The sequence below is a fragment of the Poeciliopsis prolifica genome, unplaced genomic scaffold (genome assembly GCF_027474105.1).
Source record: "Poeciliopsis prolifica strain line A6 unplaced genomic scaffold, Auburn_PproV2 SCAFFOLD006, whole genome shotgun sequence".
In the NCBI taxonomy this organism is placed as follows: domain Eukaryota; kingdom Metazoa; phylum Chordata; class Actinopteri; order Cyprinodontiformes; family Poeciliidae; genus Poeciliopsis; species Poeciliopsis prolifica.
The window spans coordinates 6,085,630-6,105,150 of NW_026562381.1; the positions used below are offsets into that span (position 1 = coordinate 6,085,630).

Below are 19,521 nucleotides of genomic sequence, written 5' to 3' on the forward strand. Positions count from 1 at the left end.
TAAAACATTGTTACTTGAGAGGTTTTGGGGAAAAAATATTTTCAGACAAAGATGTTTTTCATCTTAAATGCCAAATTTATTTAAATATTTTACAGTTTTGGCTTAATTACTACTCTTGAGTTTTTGTGTTTTTTTTTTTTCAGCAAATGGGCTTCTTTTGAGTCTGTATACAATTAATCGATTACTGAATTAGTTGACAATTATTTCAAAAATCGATTAATCGGATTAATCGTTTCAGCCCGACTCAGGATTCGGTTTTGTTCTTGCTGCTGAAACACCTTGTGGTGGTTGATACAAAATGCATTATTTATTATTTCAAATTTAAATCAGTTAAACTGACTGATTTTGCACAAATTCTGTTACATAGATAAGAGACAGCTTTAAAAGCTATTTTTTATCTATTAACAGTCTGGAAGTGTTCCTGCAATTTTAAATATGGGTTTTACTTTAACCTCCTTGTTTTTTGGCTCTAGCTGCTGAATGGCTGCTCTCTGTGGACTAAACCTGGAGTAATGCATTTAAATAGGTGTTAGCATTTGGATTTAAAGCTGGATTAATCACACACGTTCCAGAGGAAATAGTTAGATCGTCACAGCTGTTTTAGGCAAAGCCAATCCAACACTGTGGTCATTGGCTTCACATCGTCCAAAAGACGTTCTTTCTCTCTGTCTGACACCCAAGTTAGCACTTTGCTGACATTGGTAGAAAGAGAATGGCCTTCTGACCCGGTCCGGTTTTGCTCCCGGACTTGTACTGGCCAGTCCTCTTCAGTGCCACATACATGTTTGGGTACTTCCTGGAGCGGTAGGTGTTGTAGTTGTTGCTCTCAAGTCTCTCAAGGAAGTAGCACTCGTCTGTTGGTCGTCTCTGAAGAAAAAGGGACAGAGCGTCGTCATGTTACTTAAGTTTAATCTCAACAAAACCATTTTGTTTCTGTTGAGTTTTTTTTTTTTTTTTTTTGTGCATGGTTCTTCGTAGTAAAATAATATTAAAACTAAACCAAGTTTCTGTGTTTTTTTCTTTATTGATTGAATTATAGATTAATTGGGGGAGGGTGGTTTCCAGGAAAATGAAAGTTTTGTTTTAATTGTTAATTGCTTGTCTGTTCATCTGAATGGAAATGTAATTACAGGTGACAAAAACAAAATTAAATGAAGCCACACTTAAGTAAAATTGTTCTGTAATAATTTACCTTTTGTCATTTTTAAAAAAAAAGATCAAAGAGTTTCTATTGTAACCTCACTTTATCATTTCATTGTGGTTTGTGCTGTTAACAGCTACTATTGCTAAAACAACGGCTCCCATAAGTTCTCTCCATAAAATGTCGACCACTATCGAATCCAAAAGGATTTCCAAAAGATAGCAAACACTCCCAACTCAAAGTCTTGGTCTTTCTCACAGCTTGAATAAATGAATAAACATGCCTCAACATAAATGCGGTTAATAAACCAGTTATATTTAGAATTGATTGAGGACACTTTTCACTGTTTGGATAGGATCAGATTTTTATAGAAGAGAGAATTTTTTCCTCTAATTCAAAATTTGCGTCATTATAATCTTCAGTAGAGATCATAATGAGTTGAAATTACAGAGAAGTTTTAAAATTTAGACACAAACAATAGTCAAGCTTGACATCACCTTGAGAGGAAACCTCTCATTATGAAGAGGAAATGCCCATTCTAATTATCCAGCACAAGGTTTTATAACCATCAAGCCTTGTAAATCACCACCACTTTGCACTTTAGTGCCACTGGAAGCAGCAGAGCAGCAGTATTTGCCTATTTACACCAATGTTTGGGAGATTATCAGATATATCAGCTTAGTGTGAAACAGCACTTCAGAACCCAGTGAGCAATTTGCTTACATTGGTGGAATTCATTAACTGCAGCCCAGGAAAATGTATAAAAGAGATGTCAGGTTTCTGAAAAGTATGTTTATTATAATTATTATAATTATAATAGATTCTGAAATAACTAGCTGTATGCTGAAACTAGATAATTCTTTTTTACCTCACATGTGGCTTCTGTCCGTTCTGATGAGACGTTACCTAGTACCACAATTTTCTAACTTTTTGAAAACTAACAGTAATCTATGCTAAATGTGTTGTTGTGTCACATAAAATCCTAGAAAAATTGTATTAATGTAACAAAATGGAAAAAAGCTGAAGGGTAATCAGCTCTTCATTTATACCTGCCTTTTCTGCAGGTTTAACAATCTGCATTTTTAAAGCTAATTAACATGTATTCATGTGCTTGTCACATATTTAAATGCTTACTTTTGAAGTAAGTATTTAAAAGTAAGCATTTAAATGCTTACTCAGTCTACTTTCCTTGAAAAGGAAAACTAAATTGAATAACATTTTTATCCCATTTTATATGACATGTGATTACATTTTATAATCACATGTTTGAACAAGACTAAGTAATTCAGACAAACTGATCTTTATAGAAAAACATTTTCCAATTATTTAATTACATTACCAGGATAACTAAGTAATTTTATATGAAACAAACATGACATCTGTAAAGAGATAGCCACTCACCACTCCAAACAGCCGTCCATCTCTGTTCATCGCCAGATAACGGTTTGCACAAACTCCTTTGATGATCACTTCTCCCACTGAGGTCGCCTGCAGCTGAAGCTTTACTGCAGACCAAAGTAAAAGTTTATTTAAAATGAGTAAACAGAAAGGATTTGTACTTTCACAGTGGAATGTTTAAACACAGGGAGAGAATAAGCTATCTGTTTCCTGAATGAAGAAAAATATAAAAGCGCATCTTCAGATTCAAACTGAATGCTCTCCATTTCCTTCAAGATTATCCATGTTGGCCACAAGAGACACAAATAATGTGGAAGATATATCAGAGGCATCCCAGCAGTAAACATGATCATAAAGTCAAAAACAACTATCCAATTACAAGACCCAGAAGATGAAGATTTTCTTTGCTGTGATTTTGTGATGCAACCAAATGCAATCTATTGTTGCTTCTAAAAACACAAATTTGGTTTGTTTCTGCAGTTGTGATTGAAACACATTTGTAACTGAATGTCAGTGTATATGTTTAAAGTTAATTAGACTATCATAAAATGTTAGAATACTAATCTATGACTTGCTCATTCCCTGGGATATAAGTATGATGAAGAGAGATGTCTCACTGCTGCTCTTTAAAACAAAAAAAATCACAAGAACAATTTAAGAAAATTGTTCTTATAAATGTGTGAAAACTCTGGAAAGACAACAGGAAAACCTTGTGTCTTTCTCTCAGAGTGCATGGCATCAGGAACTCTTTGAATGATCAGGGCATCTAGGATAAAACCCCCGTGGACTCTGCCAGAAACCATAAAATCTGTAGTTAAATGGTACACCAGCCACAAAGTTAACCTTCTTCAGCCATTATTCCGAATAGAAAATGTATAGGATGAACTGAAAACGGCTTACGGGAGAACCCAGGATGACCTGGAGAACAGATTTGCTACCTGTGGCTCTGGATTTATTTGGCCACATTAACTGAGGCCAAAACCAACCACAGTTGACTGTTAACGGTTCAAAATTCTGAGATTTTTCTGTAACTTTGAACTATTAAACTTATTTGTGGGAAATTTGACTTTGTAAATTTTTTTTTATATTTTTTTTCTAAAATATTCAAAATAATATGCAACTTGGCTTGTGTTTAGAAAGCAGCCAAGACGTAAATGTCTTTTGTTTTCCTTAGTGCTGAATGACTGTTTTCCTAAAAGTGAAGATAAGTAAGACTGTAGAGGTCAAGTTAGATCTAAGAAAGCTTCCACTGTTTGTATTAATGCATATTAAGGTACATCTGGTGTTTGAACTATTACTGAAATTCACAGCTATAGGCATTTTTAGAGAAGTCCAAAATATTTATGGATTATTTTAGGGGTTCACAGTTATGTTTGCAAATGTACATATAATAAGTTTCTTTCTGAATAATTTGACAACAGAATGACAAAAAATTATCAGTATTTTTTTATCCTAGAAATCCTTTCTATTTTTCTTGATCCCATAAGAAAAAAGAATCTGTCATCTTTTTTTTATGTTTTCCTTTATTTTAAAACTTAAAAAGAGAAATGTTTGTTCTTTAAAAATTACAAAAAAAAAATCCTTTCCTGAGAATTTTTTGTCATTTTTCATGAGGGCAAAAATTGCTATTTGGTTCGCAAAGGCTGCAGACACCTGATCTAGAGAATGTGTGGAGGGCTCACTGTATGACCATTGCCACCAGAGATAATGTTACACAGTAACATGTCCAAGATTTGTTCTTGGCGAACGCTGCTAATCCATCTGATTTGCTTTGGAGCTCCTCCTCTTTAAATGGCCATATGGTTAAAAAAGCAGACATTGGAGTCGGAATATGAGCCTTGCCCGATATGATTGATGGAAGAGAGGATTTGAACTTTCCTTTTCTCTTCTCTTTCATTCTGCTCTGCATTCATGCAGGATCCTTTTGAACTAGTATGGAATTTCAGTCATTTTTGTTTAACCTTTGAGAGGCTTATCAGCTGCTCCCATCATTAACATCTGTCTCAAACTAAAGACATTTTTAAAAAATCCTTTCTGTTGCACAACATCCCAAACCAGAGGCTGTCTGAAAATGCAATGCCTCAACTTAAAAAGCAGAGAACAAAAGTCTGCTTTTGTTCTTTGTTGAGATTAAACACATCTCAACATCCTGCAATCTGAATGGTCCAACATTTTAGGCAAGAAGTCCAAGTTCTTTCCTGTTTTTCAAAAACTTCCAAATATTATCAGCATGGGTGCCTATAATTGCAATAATGGAGATTTTGTTTAAAAACTGTTACATTAAAGCCAAACAGGGTTCCTCTGTGTTCTGCCTACTACTGTGTGACATTTCATATGTAAATTAGAGTGGTGGTGATGAGTGCCAAAGCGCAACTGGTGACCATGTGGCAGCTTCGCCCAAACCAGATGAAAACCATCTCCACTTCCGTTTGTTTGTTAGCATAGAGACTGCTCATCTAAGCAGCAGGAGCCCATGTGTGGCAAGTCACCAAAAAGGAAGCAGGAGCCTCAGAAGATAAATTATAGGATCTGTCTTAAAATTAAGCCTTTCAATGCATTTGTCTGAAGTTAGTTTGATGGTAGGATGTTTCAAGTCACAGATCAAAGAGGCGTGTTAGCCTAAATAAGGTTTGCTGCTGTAGGTTTGATTTTTACAACATATGTCCGGCCCTGAAGGAGGACAGATACCAGCATCAAAACTGTGTAACATTTGGGATTAAAATACAGAAACTAGTCTGTGGTGACGTCCCGGTCCGAGGGTTTTGGGATGAGGAGAGCAGTATTTTGTGGATCACATGTTCTCTTATGTTTCCAGCTTCGTCTGGCAGGTCTGTCCGGGTTTAACAAAAGGAGCATTGATGCAAGGAACTAAAATCACAGTAGACCATTTGAGTAAAAAGTTCAATACTCAATGTAATGAGGATTCATTCCTTTATAAAACAGTAATATTCTCCAAGAAAGGGAGAACAGCAAGAACTGAAGTACTTAAGAACATCTTAGAAACAATTACCAAGTGTCCAAACAATGTACTTGTTTGGTTTCTCATGGCTGACAGGTTGCCCTTTATCTTCAACTACTCTGCCAGGCATGTGTTTTCCCAGGAGGGGAAAAAAGTCCAGTTCCATGCTCTGCCTAGTCCCTCCTACTCACTAATGAAAGTTCAGGGCATACTTTCAAGTAATCAGTGACCTGGAGGCCTTCATGAGCATCATGGTTGTTCATTCAAAACAAGCACACATATGTTTTTACTTAAAGGTACATAAAAGCTGACTTGACTCACTATAATTAATCTGTTAAAATTTCTGATCGTCCTGATGGCTCTGAGAGAGAGGAATTTAATTTGCTGTCTTGTGTGACGTAAATCCTTCAGTGAGTGACTCAGCAGGGTGAAAACACAAACTAAAAACATCATCCATTCAAATTCTTTGTCATTTAAAATAGTTTACTAATCGAGAGGTTTCATGCCTCTCCTAGGTTCTACTGCATTAAATATAGAATTAACCTCAATAAGCTGGAAGACTCTCTTTCTCCTTTCATTTTCTGTTGCATATTAAAAACCTTAAAGAAGCTTTGTGACGTGCCCAAAGCAAGAAGAATGAGACTGGAAATACTTACTGTGAGGGTCGTTTTTCTCCCGGATTCCATCCACACCTCCGTCGGTTTTAATCCTCAGAAAAAAGCCTCCATTTTTACAGTACAGTCTCTTGGGGTCCTTGAAGCTCCCAGGAGGAAAGCCATCAGTGGCGCCGTCCTCAGGTACAGCGGGAAGTGTTGTGATTTCTCCTGTGGCCATCTCCTCCTTTCAAGCTGCTTCCTGACAACTGCTTCGTCTCCTTCTTGAGAAGTGCAGGAGCCCCGCCGTGGCCTCCCACCTCCCACCTCCCACAAACTTCTCCCTCCTCCCTTTCTCCGCAACCCTTCACACAGACTGATTCCACTTAACCTCAGAGGTCAGTATTCCTGAGAAGCCCCTTCTCAGGGTGGAAAGTGCCCTTTAAGGCCTGAGAATCTTGAGGGATCAATCTGATTGGAATCATTCAAATCTCATAGTTGTAGTTGTTTGATCTGCAGCCTGTAGAGCTGGCTGCCTCTGTGGCGTACATGCAGAAGGGTTTACATGCAGATCCCTTCAGTTCAACTCTCTTCTTGCAGTTGAAGCTGTACAGCTGGCTTAGATCTCTGATGAAGGCTTTCCCTTTTGGGCCTCAGTTCGCATGCGCCCTAGGAGCAACCAGACACACACACGCATGTACGCACACACATGCAATGCTCACGCCCACTGATCCTCGCCAATTTAACCAGCCAACCCAGTAGAGGTTGGGAAAGGGGGACGGGCAGCTTGGAATCTATCACTGAGGTCTCAGAGAACTGAAACCAGAACCAGCAGCAGCAGTATGTGAACAGAACCACTGTTTTCATTCATTCAGTCACTCACTCACTCCAAGAGCAGGAAAAGAAGGCTTAAGAAGCCATCCCAGTGACTCAGAAGGAAATTCACTCATAATAAACTATTTCTAACAGAAAGTTCAGGAACTTGCTGAGAAAAGAAAGCCTCACTGAATAAGTGTAACTTATTAAAAGCTGACCAAACAGAGAAATACAACATATGTAGACAAAGGTTTCTCAGTTATTTTGACAATTTTTGAAAGTTTACTATAAATTTATGATTTATTTCATTTGGATTGATGGCGGGATGGTAATTGGAGGGACAAATGGATGGAGAATCGAACTTTCAGAAAACAAGAAAGTTTCAAAATACAAATATTTTTATATCTACATGCTTCTGATGGCTTATATTTTAACAAGTAATAAGACTAGTTATCTTTAATGTAAAGAGGAGACATAGTTCTACATTACAATGTCACCAGGTGACTATGAAACCATTCAAGGACAGAGCAGATGCTTATAGAGTAAATCAGTGTGTGGATGTGTGTATTACAGCTAGAAAGTAGAAGGCCTGAAATCTGGAGTAGTGATGGACTCAGACCTAAACCTTCAGAAATGCATAAAGACAATTACAACGCCGGTCTTTGATTACTAGAAGAACAGTTTTAGGATTCCTCATCCATGTGCTTTATCTTCAGTCGAATTCAGTACTGCAATATTTCCTTTACAGGTCTGCGTAAAGAATCTATGAGACAGCTGCAGCTGAGACAGAATGCTGCTGCTCATCTTCTCACTAGGACCAGGAAGACAGGGCACATCACCCCAGTTCCAAAGTCTTTAGACTGGCTCCTTGTAGCTCAGAGGACAGACTTTAAAATACTTCTGATAGTTTATAAAGCACTGAATGGTTTCTGCTGTTGTTATATCAATCTTCCAGATCACTCAGGTAATCTGGTTCAAGGGTACTCTGCAAAAAAGTAAGATTGAATATTTTAAGATATCAGACGAGATCTATAGCTTTGTGCAAATTCTGGCATTTTAAATATAACTAGTTACTACCCATTTCTGATTATCTGCTGTGTTTCAATCAGTGAGGTTGATCTGAACATTACAATGAATTTCTGGCCATATAAGACCCACTTGGAGTTTGAGTTTCACCTAAAAAATCTGCCCCCTTTACAGACTGGCAGATGTATCTGATTCTTGGAGCAATCTTCTAACATAAATACCTCAATAATTGGTAACGTTATTAAGGTTTTATATTATTCTCTAATCCAGATATTCAGATGAAGTATAGACGAGTTGCTCTGAACTGTCAGTCAGATCTGTGCCATTCCAGTTCCCCTGCCATTGCCTTGTGGTTGTCATGTCTCACTCGTCTGCCTCGTCACTGTCACCACACAGCAATGCCCTGGTGGAGCTGGGGAAGCTTTTTATTTCACTGAGCTAATTTTAGCACATGAGGCTCTCTCACAGAAAATGGAAGTTCACACGTCATTGCCGCCGTAAACATCTAACGTACAAAAAGGGGAATTCTGCATACAACAGCAATACTATAACATTACATCACTGATTAGACAATTCAAGCATGTTCCTTAAAGTTCCTCTTTCTATTAAGCAGCTTTCAAGCGTGTAATTGTGTTTACTTGCATACATTTATTAAATATTCAAAATACTTTTACATCAGCTAATATTCTCTTGAAAGTCTTGCTTTGATGTAATTAGTTCTTTATTAGATCATTTCACTAATTCTAGAGAGTCTAGCTCAGGGGTCTGCAAACTATAGCTATGAAGCCACAAATGGGTCTTTGGAAATTTCACAATGGCTCTGAATGACTTTGGCTGAAAAAATGAAAAATAACTAACTAATGTTTTTAAATTTACATAGGGAAAACAAGTTTTTTGTTTTTTTTAATTCAGTTTATTTCCACAGTATTTGCATTGCATTTCCACAAAGAATGACACTAAAAACTCTCGCAATGTTTTTAGATCTGGATTCTTGTTATTAGGTTAGAATCTATGTGCTATTTTGTTTTTTTTTTTACATTTTTCATCCCACTGAAAACAATCCATCCTCTTTTTTGCTTATGTTTATTTTAAATCCTAACAATTAGAAATAAAATTGTGTTTCATTAAAAATAACTGCAAATTTTCTACAGTAAATATTTGTCTAAACTTATAAGTTATCTATTTTTAAAAAGTCATGTGATATTTGTGGCTCTGAACAAGTTTTATTTGGCTGCCCTGAGAGTTAAGAATGGATACATACATTTAATAGATCGCGGACCCCTTGACTGATTTAGATATTTAGAAGCAAAGATTTAACAAAAAATTCCTCCTGTTGATTTTTAAAGAATAATTAATAATTAGTCAATTTCAAAAGTTTACTGTGACTATGTTGCAACTTTGAATGAAAAACCCAGGTCACTGAAACGTTTTCAAAAGGTTTATTTTTGAAGATTATGTCTCTCCCTAGTGGTAGAGAATAGACAGAACACTCTCTACATTATTTGTTCTTGATGACAAGAAAACTCATATAACATGACTTTAACAAAAAATAACTTAATGGTAAATTGCAAAAGTTGGAAAATCAATACATAAATAAATTATTTTGGAACAATCAAAGCAGCATCAGATTCCCCTCATGTTTTTGGCCAGTGCCTGTGATGATTTCTGCATCAGTCTGTAGAACTAGAAAAACAAGGTCTAAAGCTTTCCTCCAAGCTTCCTGCTTCACACTCAAGTTATCATAGATGTTCAAAGCCGGTGTTTCATCTGGTTTCACTGCTGAGAAACCTGCATCCTCTCTTTTGCTCTGCGAAACAAGTTGCATAAACTTTTCTGTGCTTATTTCATCTCTGTGAAATTCCATCAGTTGCTTGCAGACAGTAGTCCTAGCTTTGGCTGTTGAGAACCTTCCGGTGTTAACCATTACAGCCGATATGTAATCTATTAAACCATCTGCCATGAGTTGTAGCACGAGACCTCTGTATGGGTTAGCTGCTGACCCAGTTTTGCTGTCTTTCACCCTGTTGTGTTCTGCTTGCTTTTGTAACTGATGAACACAAAACACCTCAGTTCCTCCTGCACCAGGCAGCAGGGCTCCATCATTCAGTGCATGGTGTAAACGATACGCACAGGCCCAGAACTGGTCCTCCAGGGATTGCAGCTTGCCCTGTACACAACTTGTTATAACCACTGTGACCAACCCACTATTCCTACCAGTGGAAATGTTCACAGCTGATGAAGATTTCCTCTCATAGCTGCTGAGGTCCCTCCAGATCTCAACATTAACACCATGACCGACACAAGATTCCGTTAACTGCGTGGCATAGTTTACTGGAATAGCTCCAGTTGATCTGCCAATAGTCTTCAAAACAGAAGACTTGACCTTTTCCACTACGAGAATCTGATGCTTACAACAGTGCTGAATGACCTTCTGGCTGACAAGGCCAGCAGTCAGTATCAGTTTCACTTCTAGGTTTAAGAGTAGTTTCACAACCTTAGCCACCCATTCATCCTCTTTGCTCAAAGCTGACAAATCCAAGTCCTCACGCACACATTGTTCACCTGGTAGGCTTTTGAAGCCCAGATGGCGGTAGGTCTGAGACAGATCTCCAGTAACAAGTGCAACTTTCAGGGGTTGTTGTTTTACCACATGAGCAACTGCAGCCTGCTCGTCAGATAAAAGAAGAATGCAGCCTTCAACAACACATGCGCAGTCCTCTGGTATACCAGAAACAAGACAGGTTAACACTTTTGAAATGTCAAACAAGGGATCACTGATACATTTTTGGTTTGTCTTTAACAGCATCTGAGTAGCTTCACCTGCCAATTTCATAGCATTTTCACAACCATGGCTCAAAGACTCAGCAATGACTATCATGTCTGGCTGATTGGGATGCCAAACTGTGGAGAGAATTTCAGACTTGGTCTCACAAAAATGTCTGCTGAGCTTAACCTTTCTTTGTCCATTCTTGCTTAGACACTTGTCATCAAAGTTTGCCATCTCTTTGGATGCGTTGGCAGAAGCTTTCTTTATACCTCCCGGTGCAGCAGTGCATTTCTCCATTAAAGTGAGGTCCTTGAATGAAACTGAAAATTTCTTGCAAACATCCAAGCAAATATCAATCCCCTCAGACATAGCTGTGATTATGTGCTTAACTGAAATACCTCTCTGGAGGCTGTCCAATGCAGCACGGCTCCAAGCCCCTGCAAGAAACAGCAAACATCCAGACCCTGTGCGGTACCGCTGATGATGGGCTCGAATAGTCTCATAAACCAACTGACCCACTGTGCATGTAGGTTCCAGGTTCTCAATGATACGAAAGCATGAGCACACCAGAACCGAGTCCCCACTCGATTCATCTTGGATGAATTTGTAGCTTTTAAACGGACCGATGGAGGACCGTATCCTTCCTGAAAGTGCTGAGAGTTTCTGGAGTCCAACATGTTGCCGACTGCTTATCACTTCGCCTTCCAGCATTATCCAGACTGAAAAATAAAAGAATCAGAAACACTCAGCATCAGCAAATATTATATGTTTAGTTAGTAAATCTGCTTAACATTATTTGTGGAAAAAAGGTTAAACAGTTTTTAATTTTAGCATTGTGCTCTAGAGGATGTTATAACTTTCAAAAGATTATAGGTTTTCTTACATTAATGTTGGGTTTAAGATATGTGCTTTACATTTTATTTGGCAGGAATGTACTTTTCAAAATAAAGTTTAACTCAGGACAAACAGATCAGCATAAGGAAGGACTAATTACTAATACTAAATATGTCAAGTTGATGCAACTCACTTCAGTCACCTCTACATGACTGTGGCTTGTGGCCATGGAGGCAATGTCTCCAGGTGGTACTTGGTTATACCAAATAAGCAGGTATACCAAAATAATATAAGCCAACTAATGTCTGCTTCACAAATGGAGTTAAGTACAACACCTAAGCTTAAATAATAATACTGCAGCCCATGGCCAATAATCACTTTTCTTTAGATCAAGTAGACAAAAATAAAAATAAAAACTAATATCTGCACAATTACTGTAAATATGCAAATGAATCAGGAGTTAAAGAAGTCTTAACTTCTTTAACAGCCAAGAGCTGTTGCACTTGCACAGGAAACGAGGCCCCAACATCAGAGCTGCCATTTGAAACAATGAAATGGGTTAAAAAAATCTTCAAGAAAGTAAATGAGTGCTGAAAAAGCAACTCCAAACAAAACAGAAAATGTGAAAAACGAAAGCATACAAGAATATATTAATGGATCAGTGTAGAAAATTCTAAACAATATTGCCTTGAAAATTGAAATACAAAAGAAAAGAAATAAAACCCAAAAGTATAAAATCAGGACTCAAAGTTTAGAAGACCTTGGTTGAAATAAAATAAAATAACAAATTTGCATATTGAAAGGGAATGATGCTCAAATAATTGTTCAGTATCATGATAATGAAACATAAACCACTGCTTTAAGAACACCATCACATTTCCACAGTCTGTGATGATGTGGAGCTACATTTCTATTTGTGTCCATACAAAGTAAGTTGTGTGATATTTAAGTCATTATTCAAACTAAAAATACATTTGTTCAATAAAAAAAAAAAAAAAAGGATTTCAACATCTGTTCGGAAAGAATTCTAAAACAACCAGTGGAGACTTAAGTTTGACTGGAAACAGGTGAAATCTGGAAAAATAGAACTTGGCATACAGAGCTGATTAGTCAGCAAGAATGTAGGAACTTTCATGAAGTAGAAGGCATGCCTCAAAACAGTCAACACGGTGATACAAGCAAAAAGTTTATTTCGTGATTCCAAGTCCTACTTGTTTATTTGATCTCAGAACAATACTGTGATTTAATCCTGATGCGGTATATTAACATAAAAAACAGAATGTGATGCTCTAATTCCATACTTTACAAAATTCACAATGGTTCAAAATTATTCTAAGTCCACTTTTAAAATAAGTAGAAAATGTTTACTTTATGCTTAAGACGTTTGCAGATAAGGCTGCCATTAATAGCATTATCAATGAAGTTATCCGTTTTATACTTGAAATACGATAAAACAGTGTTTTCTGAAAAGACATAACTGTTCAAATTGTATTTATGAAAACGAGCCGTTACCTTTAATTTTAAGTCTTAGCCGTTTGTTTGTTCGTTGCTCTCTTCCGGACGCGCGAGCTTAAAAAAAAAAACAATAAAAACAACGCGCATGCGTTAAATGCCAGAGTTGCTGGGCAACAAAAAAATGACTTAAAACGATTGGTGGAAACTTTTAGAGCCCGCAAGTGCTACTTTCAGATTGGCTAACAAGACCAGATTCCGTTTTTCTCTACCTTCTATTGGTTGCCGAGTGTGTCCGTTAAAAATAAAACCGTTGCTGCATGTTTTGTTGACATCTGATTAGCAAACACAACGCTGAAGTTTTCTTTTGTGGTGGATTCGGGTTTTTAAATGGTAAAGCTATGCCGAAGTGATTAATATCTAATCTCTGCTCTGTTCACAATGTTTTATGTTCATTTTAGTCTTAAAAGCGTTGATTTTTTTGTCTTATCCATTAGCCGAACTAGAGCTTTTGCTAGCTAGCTTGGTTCTTTTATACATAAGGTGTTTCTTCTGATAATTTCTGATAATGTCTATTTCTTAGGCTACAAATTACCGGAAACCTGTTCCCTCAACGAGCCAAAAGAAAAAGTCAAGCTCCAAAGCTGAACTGACGGAGGAGCAGAAGCAGGAGATCAAGGAAGCTTTTGATCTGTTTGACACAGATGGAACTGGGACAATAGACATCAAAGAACTCAAGGTGGGCTTTGTTAAAGACCAAATATTATTGGTGCTCATAGAACCTCATTGGCTGATTATCCTCGCTACAGGTTGCCATGAGAGCCCTAGGCTTTGAACCAAAAAAGGAGGAAATCAAGAAGATGGTTTCAGACGTTGTCAAAGATGGCGCTGGAACCATTGATTTCGATGACTTTCTTAGTATGATGACCCAGAAAATGGTGAGTGTTGGACAATGATAAATATTCACACTTTCACTGTTCACTCTGACAGTTAAAAAAACCTTCAAAGTAAATTAAACTTTTACTGTGCTAGTATTATCTCCTAATTAATTGAGTTATAGTCATGCCTCTTTAAAATGACAGAAAACCATTCATGTCTAAAGTCCTGGCAACAAAATTGAGTACAGTACACCTGTAAGTGTAAAGTTGTCCCCAACATGACAATTCTTATGTAGTCCTAAACCATGACACTCTTACCGCCATACTTGTCAGTGGGCAAAACACAGTTGTCCTCGTGCTCCTCACCACCACAAACGCTTGATCCAGATCCGTTTATATTGGTCTCATAAGACCACAAGACATTGTTCCAGTAATTAGTCTACTTGTCTTCATCAAACTTTTTTTTATAGTATAATTTATAGTATAATTACAAAATATGCTTCAGTTACATTTACTTTAAAAGAAGTACATTGTTTAAGATAATTGTTTAACATGTTTTTCTCCATTGGTAACTGAAAATGTGGCAACATTGTGTCTTCCAGGACAATGTTCCAAATTTCTACCTATTGACATATTATAAAGAAGACTAGTGTTGTTCTGTCATTAAATGGGTTTGGCCAAAACGAACAGGGGTGCCGTAGTTCTGCAGACAAAATATATAGTGTTGGATGCAAAAGGAAGACATATGTGGAATTAGTAGATAATTTAGGGTTCAGAAGAGTTTTTAACCTGTTTAAAGTAATACCATGTTTATTGTCTCCTGTGATGTTAATAGAATGAGAAGGATAGCAAAGAGGAAATAATGAAGGCTTTCCGACTGTTCGATGATGACTGCACAGGAAAAATCTCTTTCAAAAATCTCAAGAGAGTTGCTAAGGAGCTGGGAGAAAACCTCACAGATGAAGAGCTGCAGGTAACTTTGGGTCTTCTATTTTACTGCTATTTCATTTGAAATGTTACAGTAAAAGTTACTTTGATATAAAATATGTTTCTTTTCTTGAGCTACAGTGCAATAACCATATATGTCGGCTGTCAATGAATCATCAGTGAAATTATATTAAGAAAAAAATCACAATATTCCTAAAACTGAGATGAAAACACAAAGAGGATAACAGAACTCTCTGTCACATGAACTTAAAAGTCCAAAGTAGAAATATTTTCTTGTTGGGGGGAATCAGAGAACAAGATGTGTTGTTGAGGATGTCAATGACTAGATAATTTGGTCAGTCTTTATCATAGATGTATGTGTATGATGATATTTTAATTTAATGAAATGATGGTGAAGAGTCTAAGTTCTTTTATGGATCAGCTAAATTAAGGTTGTTCTAGTTTCTCCTACCTTGGAATGAGTTCCCATCTCATATGTATTACACTTATCTGGTCCAAAAATATTCACATGCCATGAGAATTCACTACAAAAAGCTTCAAGGTGCAAACTTCCAACACCGGTGATGGAGGCCGCTTCAAATTAGTCTTCTTCATTCAGATTAGTCATTACTAAGTGGTCATCTCTCACTGTTCTCAGGTCAGATGTCCTTTTCTTAGTATTTTCAGTCATAAGAATTTGCATTTTTAGAAAATAAAAACATTACTAATATACCAAGTTAAAATACTTAAATTTGTTACATCACAGTATTTGATAAGGAAGTTATTTGGATGACATGTAGACCGTTTTATTTGTGTGTAGTTTACAGAACAAATTTAATTTGTTCAAACACAATTTGTATCTTGAAAATGAGTAAGAAGAAACAACTTTTTGAAAATAAAATGAAATTTCCATTACTATCTTCAGCACTCATGTCACTGCCTCATGGCATTGCGACTGTCAGCCCTTCAGTATATCACAATAATCTGTTGATCCAGAGAATTATGCTGCATCCGACATCAGCTTAGTTGATGCTAAGTACAGAAACTTGTCACTTTTTCCTTTATTGCCCACATCTTATTTGGAGCGGCTTCAACTCTCTGCTTTTTCTCTGCTCAGAAAAAGCAGAGAAACCACAACTCAGAAGTGCTCATGTGTCAGAAACACATGAAGCCTGTTGCCAAAAGAAAGCCAGGCTTGCGAACATCTAGTAGAGCAGAATCTGGTTTGACCATCTAGATTAATGCATGAAGAAAAGTTCAGATTCAAGACATTCATATTTAGCACCATTCAGTAAAAAATTCTAATTAAGATGAATTATTTTGAGAGGTTCATCATTATAACACAAAAATACAGCGTTGTGGTTTACCGGTTCTACACTGTTCAACCTTGGATCATTCCATTTACATGATCACACCACAATCAAACCTCCAGGAACACAAATACTGCTCTGGCATCTAAAATATGTTCTATGGTTGTATAGCTTATCAGCCATAGAACATATTATTATATGGTTGGTAGAACCATATGTTCTATGGTTAAAATTCTTAACCATAAATCAAAATTCTTATGACTGAAATAATTTCTCAGTAACAGTGAAAGGTCCAATAATTTCACATCTCTAAACTAGAGGTTCCAGAAACACTTTAAATAGCTTCCAAATTTTGAACTAATTCAAGGTTTGTAGCACCTCTTCAGTAAGGTCGGTAGTATTGAATGCACAGCTTTCAGTCAATAAATAAAAAATTATTTTAACAGTAAAATGTTAAAATCAAGATGTGGTATTGCATATCAAAGATGAAGCATAAGATTCAAACTGAATGATACTGAATGTTAAAGGGGGAGTCTTCTGTAAAATCAACTTTTTTGAGCTTCACATGATATCGTAATGTTATTCTCTCATTAAAAACAAACCTGGATACTGCTTCGATTCTTTCATGTGTTTGAGGAATCCTTGGTTCTCTGGTGGCAAACATTTAGGGGTGCCTAAATGCTTGCTTATACACAGCACCCTCTTTTTACCCCAAGCTCCTTCTCAGAGCTGCAATTTGCAGTTGAGCCTCTGCCTCACACAGCAACCCTCCCCCCACTCCACTCTTTATCATCTCCTACAGACTTGCGGCAGCAGCAATTGGCAAACACCAGGGGGAATTGCTGAGCTTATCATAGGAACAAAATTCTATGATAATTCTTAACCATAAATCAAAATTCTTATGACTGAAATAATTTCTCAGTAACAGTGAAAGAATAAAAGCTCCTATGTACGCTTATAAATGGCACAATGAAGGAGTAGTGCTGTGATGATGTGCTGAAAGTGGAGTGTCTGAAAGAGACAGAGGCCAACTTCAGGGCATCAAATTGCAAAATTAGATTTCTCTTCAGTAATGACTGATATATAAATTGTTTTTATAACTAAAGTTACCATAATTAGTTAATTGCAGCATAAATTGACAATATGTGCCTGGAAAATACCTCTTTAAGTTTTGATAGATTTTTGTCCTTTAGAACAATGGCTGTAGAAGCAACTATTTTTCCACACCAAACTATCTCTTCTCATACTTACCAGGTTTGGAAAATGATAAAAAATAAATTCCTAGCTGCATTTACTTTGAATCTTTCTACCAGCTGTGTTTTAAAATCTTGAAAAAGAAAAAACAGAAATGTTTAATTCTAAAATACATATACATATATATATATGTATTTTAGAATTAAACATTTCAGTTTTTTCTTTGTATGTATATATATATATGTGTGTGTGTACATGTGAATTGTTTCACATAATTCCCTCCTTAACATTCATATTTGTCGGCCTTCAGGAAATGATTGACGAAGCGGACCAGGATGGTGACGGAGAAGTCAATGAGCAAGACTTTCTACGGATAATGAAGAAGACCAATCTGTACTGAAGCCGCTGAGTGTTGCAGTTTTAAAACCTTTGCAGGATTAAATTCTGATCTTGTTCCAACTATTTTTACTGAAGCTTTTTTGGAACTAAGACAGGCTCTATATGTAAATAACTTTTTTAAAATCCTGTGTCATTGTACAGATTCTTTTTTTCTATAAGACAAATAAAAACAATCACAGTTTTGACTCATGTTTAAACTAATAGCGAAATGTCAGTTTGAGAATTTTTTTTTTTTTTTACCAACTTTCTTGTTGAAACGGAGGTGGTGCAATGCAGAAGCAGGTTATAGCAGCTCATGAAGATCTTAGTGAAAGTGATTTCAGTGCATTGCATTCATTGTTGTGCAACTTGCAGAGCACAGCGTGCCAATGATGGTCAGACAGACAGACATGACTAAGTTGATGTTGACTAATTCGAATTATCTTACTGTAAATAGAAATCAGCAGAATGAACCTGAGATGAGTAAGTCAGTAAAAGTGACTCTCACATCATGCTGCGAGCTGAACTTGGTATCGCCTGAACAAGGTCTGTTTTACCTACCGGTACATCTTTTGATCATCTTATAGGAAAGATGCTCCTGCTGATTAATTGCAACATGGAGCGGAAGTCTGCTTTTGTCCAAAACATCGAACCTTGCTTAAATAAACAGGATATGTAATGACGTGTTTTTCCGAGCCGTCAGACGGCTGTCTATTATTTTGAGGATGCTTGCCACTGATTATGAAAGTTGTGATAACCTGTTCTAGACTGTGACAGAACCTCAGGTGGAAAATTTGAAAGGTTCTCTCGCATTATGAAATCCAACATTTGAAAAACATTCCATACAAGAAATGTTATTGATATTTCATATTGCTATGCCTGGTTTGATCGAAAACAATTTTTCAATCATTCCTTTGCAGATTTCTTTAGTTTTTGTTCTTTTATTTCACTTAAGTCTTTCACATTATTCAATACAGTATAACCAAAAATTAAATTCCATTTTCATTTTCGATTTTGATTTTTTTTTTTATTAAGGGAACAAAGCTATACAAGCCAACTGGTTCTTTGTGAAAACATCCCACTAAACCTAACATTTGGCTGTCATATACTTGGCAGGAATGACAATTTAAAGATCACGCAAAAATAACTCAATCGATTTAGGTCCAGATTTTGTCTGCAATTCATAATATTTTTGAAGCCATTCAGAAGTGGATTTCTGATTTATTTTTCTGCAAGATCCAAATCTGCTTGAGGTTACGTATGTCATTCGGAGATTATCCTTCAGGATTTTCAGGCAGAGAGCAGAATTTATGGTTCCATTATGACCTGCAAGCCATTCAGGTCCTAAAGCAGAAAACCGACTCAGATCATCGACCACCACATTTAGCTGCTAGCAAGTTGTTTTTAAGACAATGTTTTAAGTTTTAAAAACAGCTGTCATGGAAGGCCACTTTTGTCTCAGCCCATAGAATATTTATGTTTTTTAACCAAAGTATTTTGTATTTTATGGCCTTTTTTTCTTTTTCCTTGGGACATTCCTTACATAGATCCCATTTTTGACCAGCCTCTTTTTTTATTTTTTAATCACTAACAATTACCTTAAAGTAGCACAGGAAGTGTTCTCGATTCTTTCCTGACTTCCTGAATGAGTTGGAATCTTGGGGTAATTTTGGGAGGCCAGAAACTTCTGTGGATAATAGCCCCTTGTGTTATACTGGAGTAATCAAGCCTAATAAATGATTAGTAATTTTTCCAAACAAATATTAAGAACTAATTAATATCTTGCATGTTTTGATATCTTTCATATGTCAACTAATGTCATAAGTAGGCTAACAGAACTTAGTTCAG

The 19,521-nt window shown here is 36.5% G+C and overlaps 3 protein-coding genes across 3 annotated transcripts; 1 reads left to right on the top strand and 2 right to left on the bottom strand.

Annotated features, from left to right (window-relative positions):
* Positions 1–105: 105 nt before the first annotated feature.
* On the bottom strand, positions 106–6,920 carry LOC129360495 (fibroblast growth factor 2-like). Its single transcript, XM_055030775.1, has 3 exons — positions 6,155–6,920; positions 2,543–2,646; positions 106–867 (listed from the first exon to the last, which is right to left on the bottom strand). The coding sequence occupies exons 1-3, from the start codon at positions 6,330–6,332 to the stop codon at positions 682–684; spliced, it is 468 nt and encodes a 155-aa protein (XP_054886750.1). The 5' UTR covers positions 6,333–6,920; the 3' UTR covers positions 106–681.
* A 2,438-nt stretch (positions 6,921–9,358) lies between these two features.
* On the bottom strand, positions 9,359–13,093 carry LOC129360485 (Bardet-Biedl syndrome 12 protein homolog). Its single transcript, XM_055030752.1, has 2 exons — positions 13,047–13,093; positions 9,359–11,419 (listed from the first exon to the last, which is right to left on the bottom strand). Exon 2 carries the CDS (start codon positions 11,409–11,411, stop codon positions 9,546–9,548), a length of 1,866 nt encoding a protein of 621 aa, XP_054886727.1. The 5' UTR covers positions 11,412–11,419; positions 13,047–13,093; the 3' UTR covers positions 9,359–9,545.
* A 174-nt stretch (positions 13,094–13,267) lies between these two features.
* LOC129360494 (uncharacterized) lies at positions 13,268–17,879 on the top strand. Its single transcript, XM_055030774.1, has 5 exons — positions 13,268–13,379; positions 13,570–13,725; positions 13,796–13,924; positions 14,700–14,837; positions 17,606–17,879. Exons 1-5 carry the CDS (start codon positions 13,377–13,379, stop codon positions 17,693–17,695), a joined length of 516 nt encoding a protein of 171 aa, XP_054886749.1. The 5' UTR covers positions 13,268–13,376; the 3' UTR covers positions 17,696–17,879.
* Positions 17,880–19,521: the final 1,642 nt, after the last annotated feature.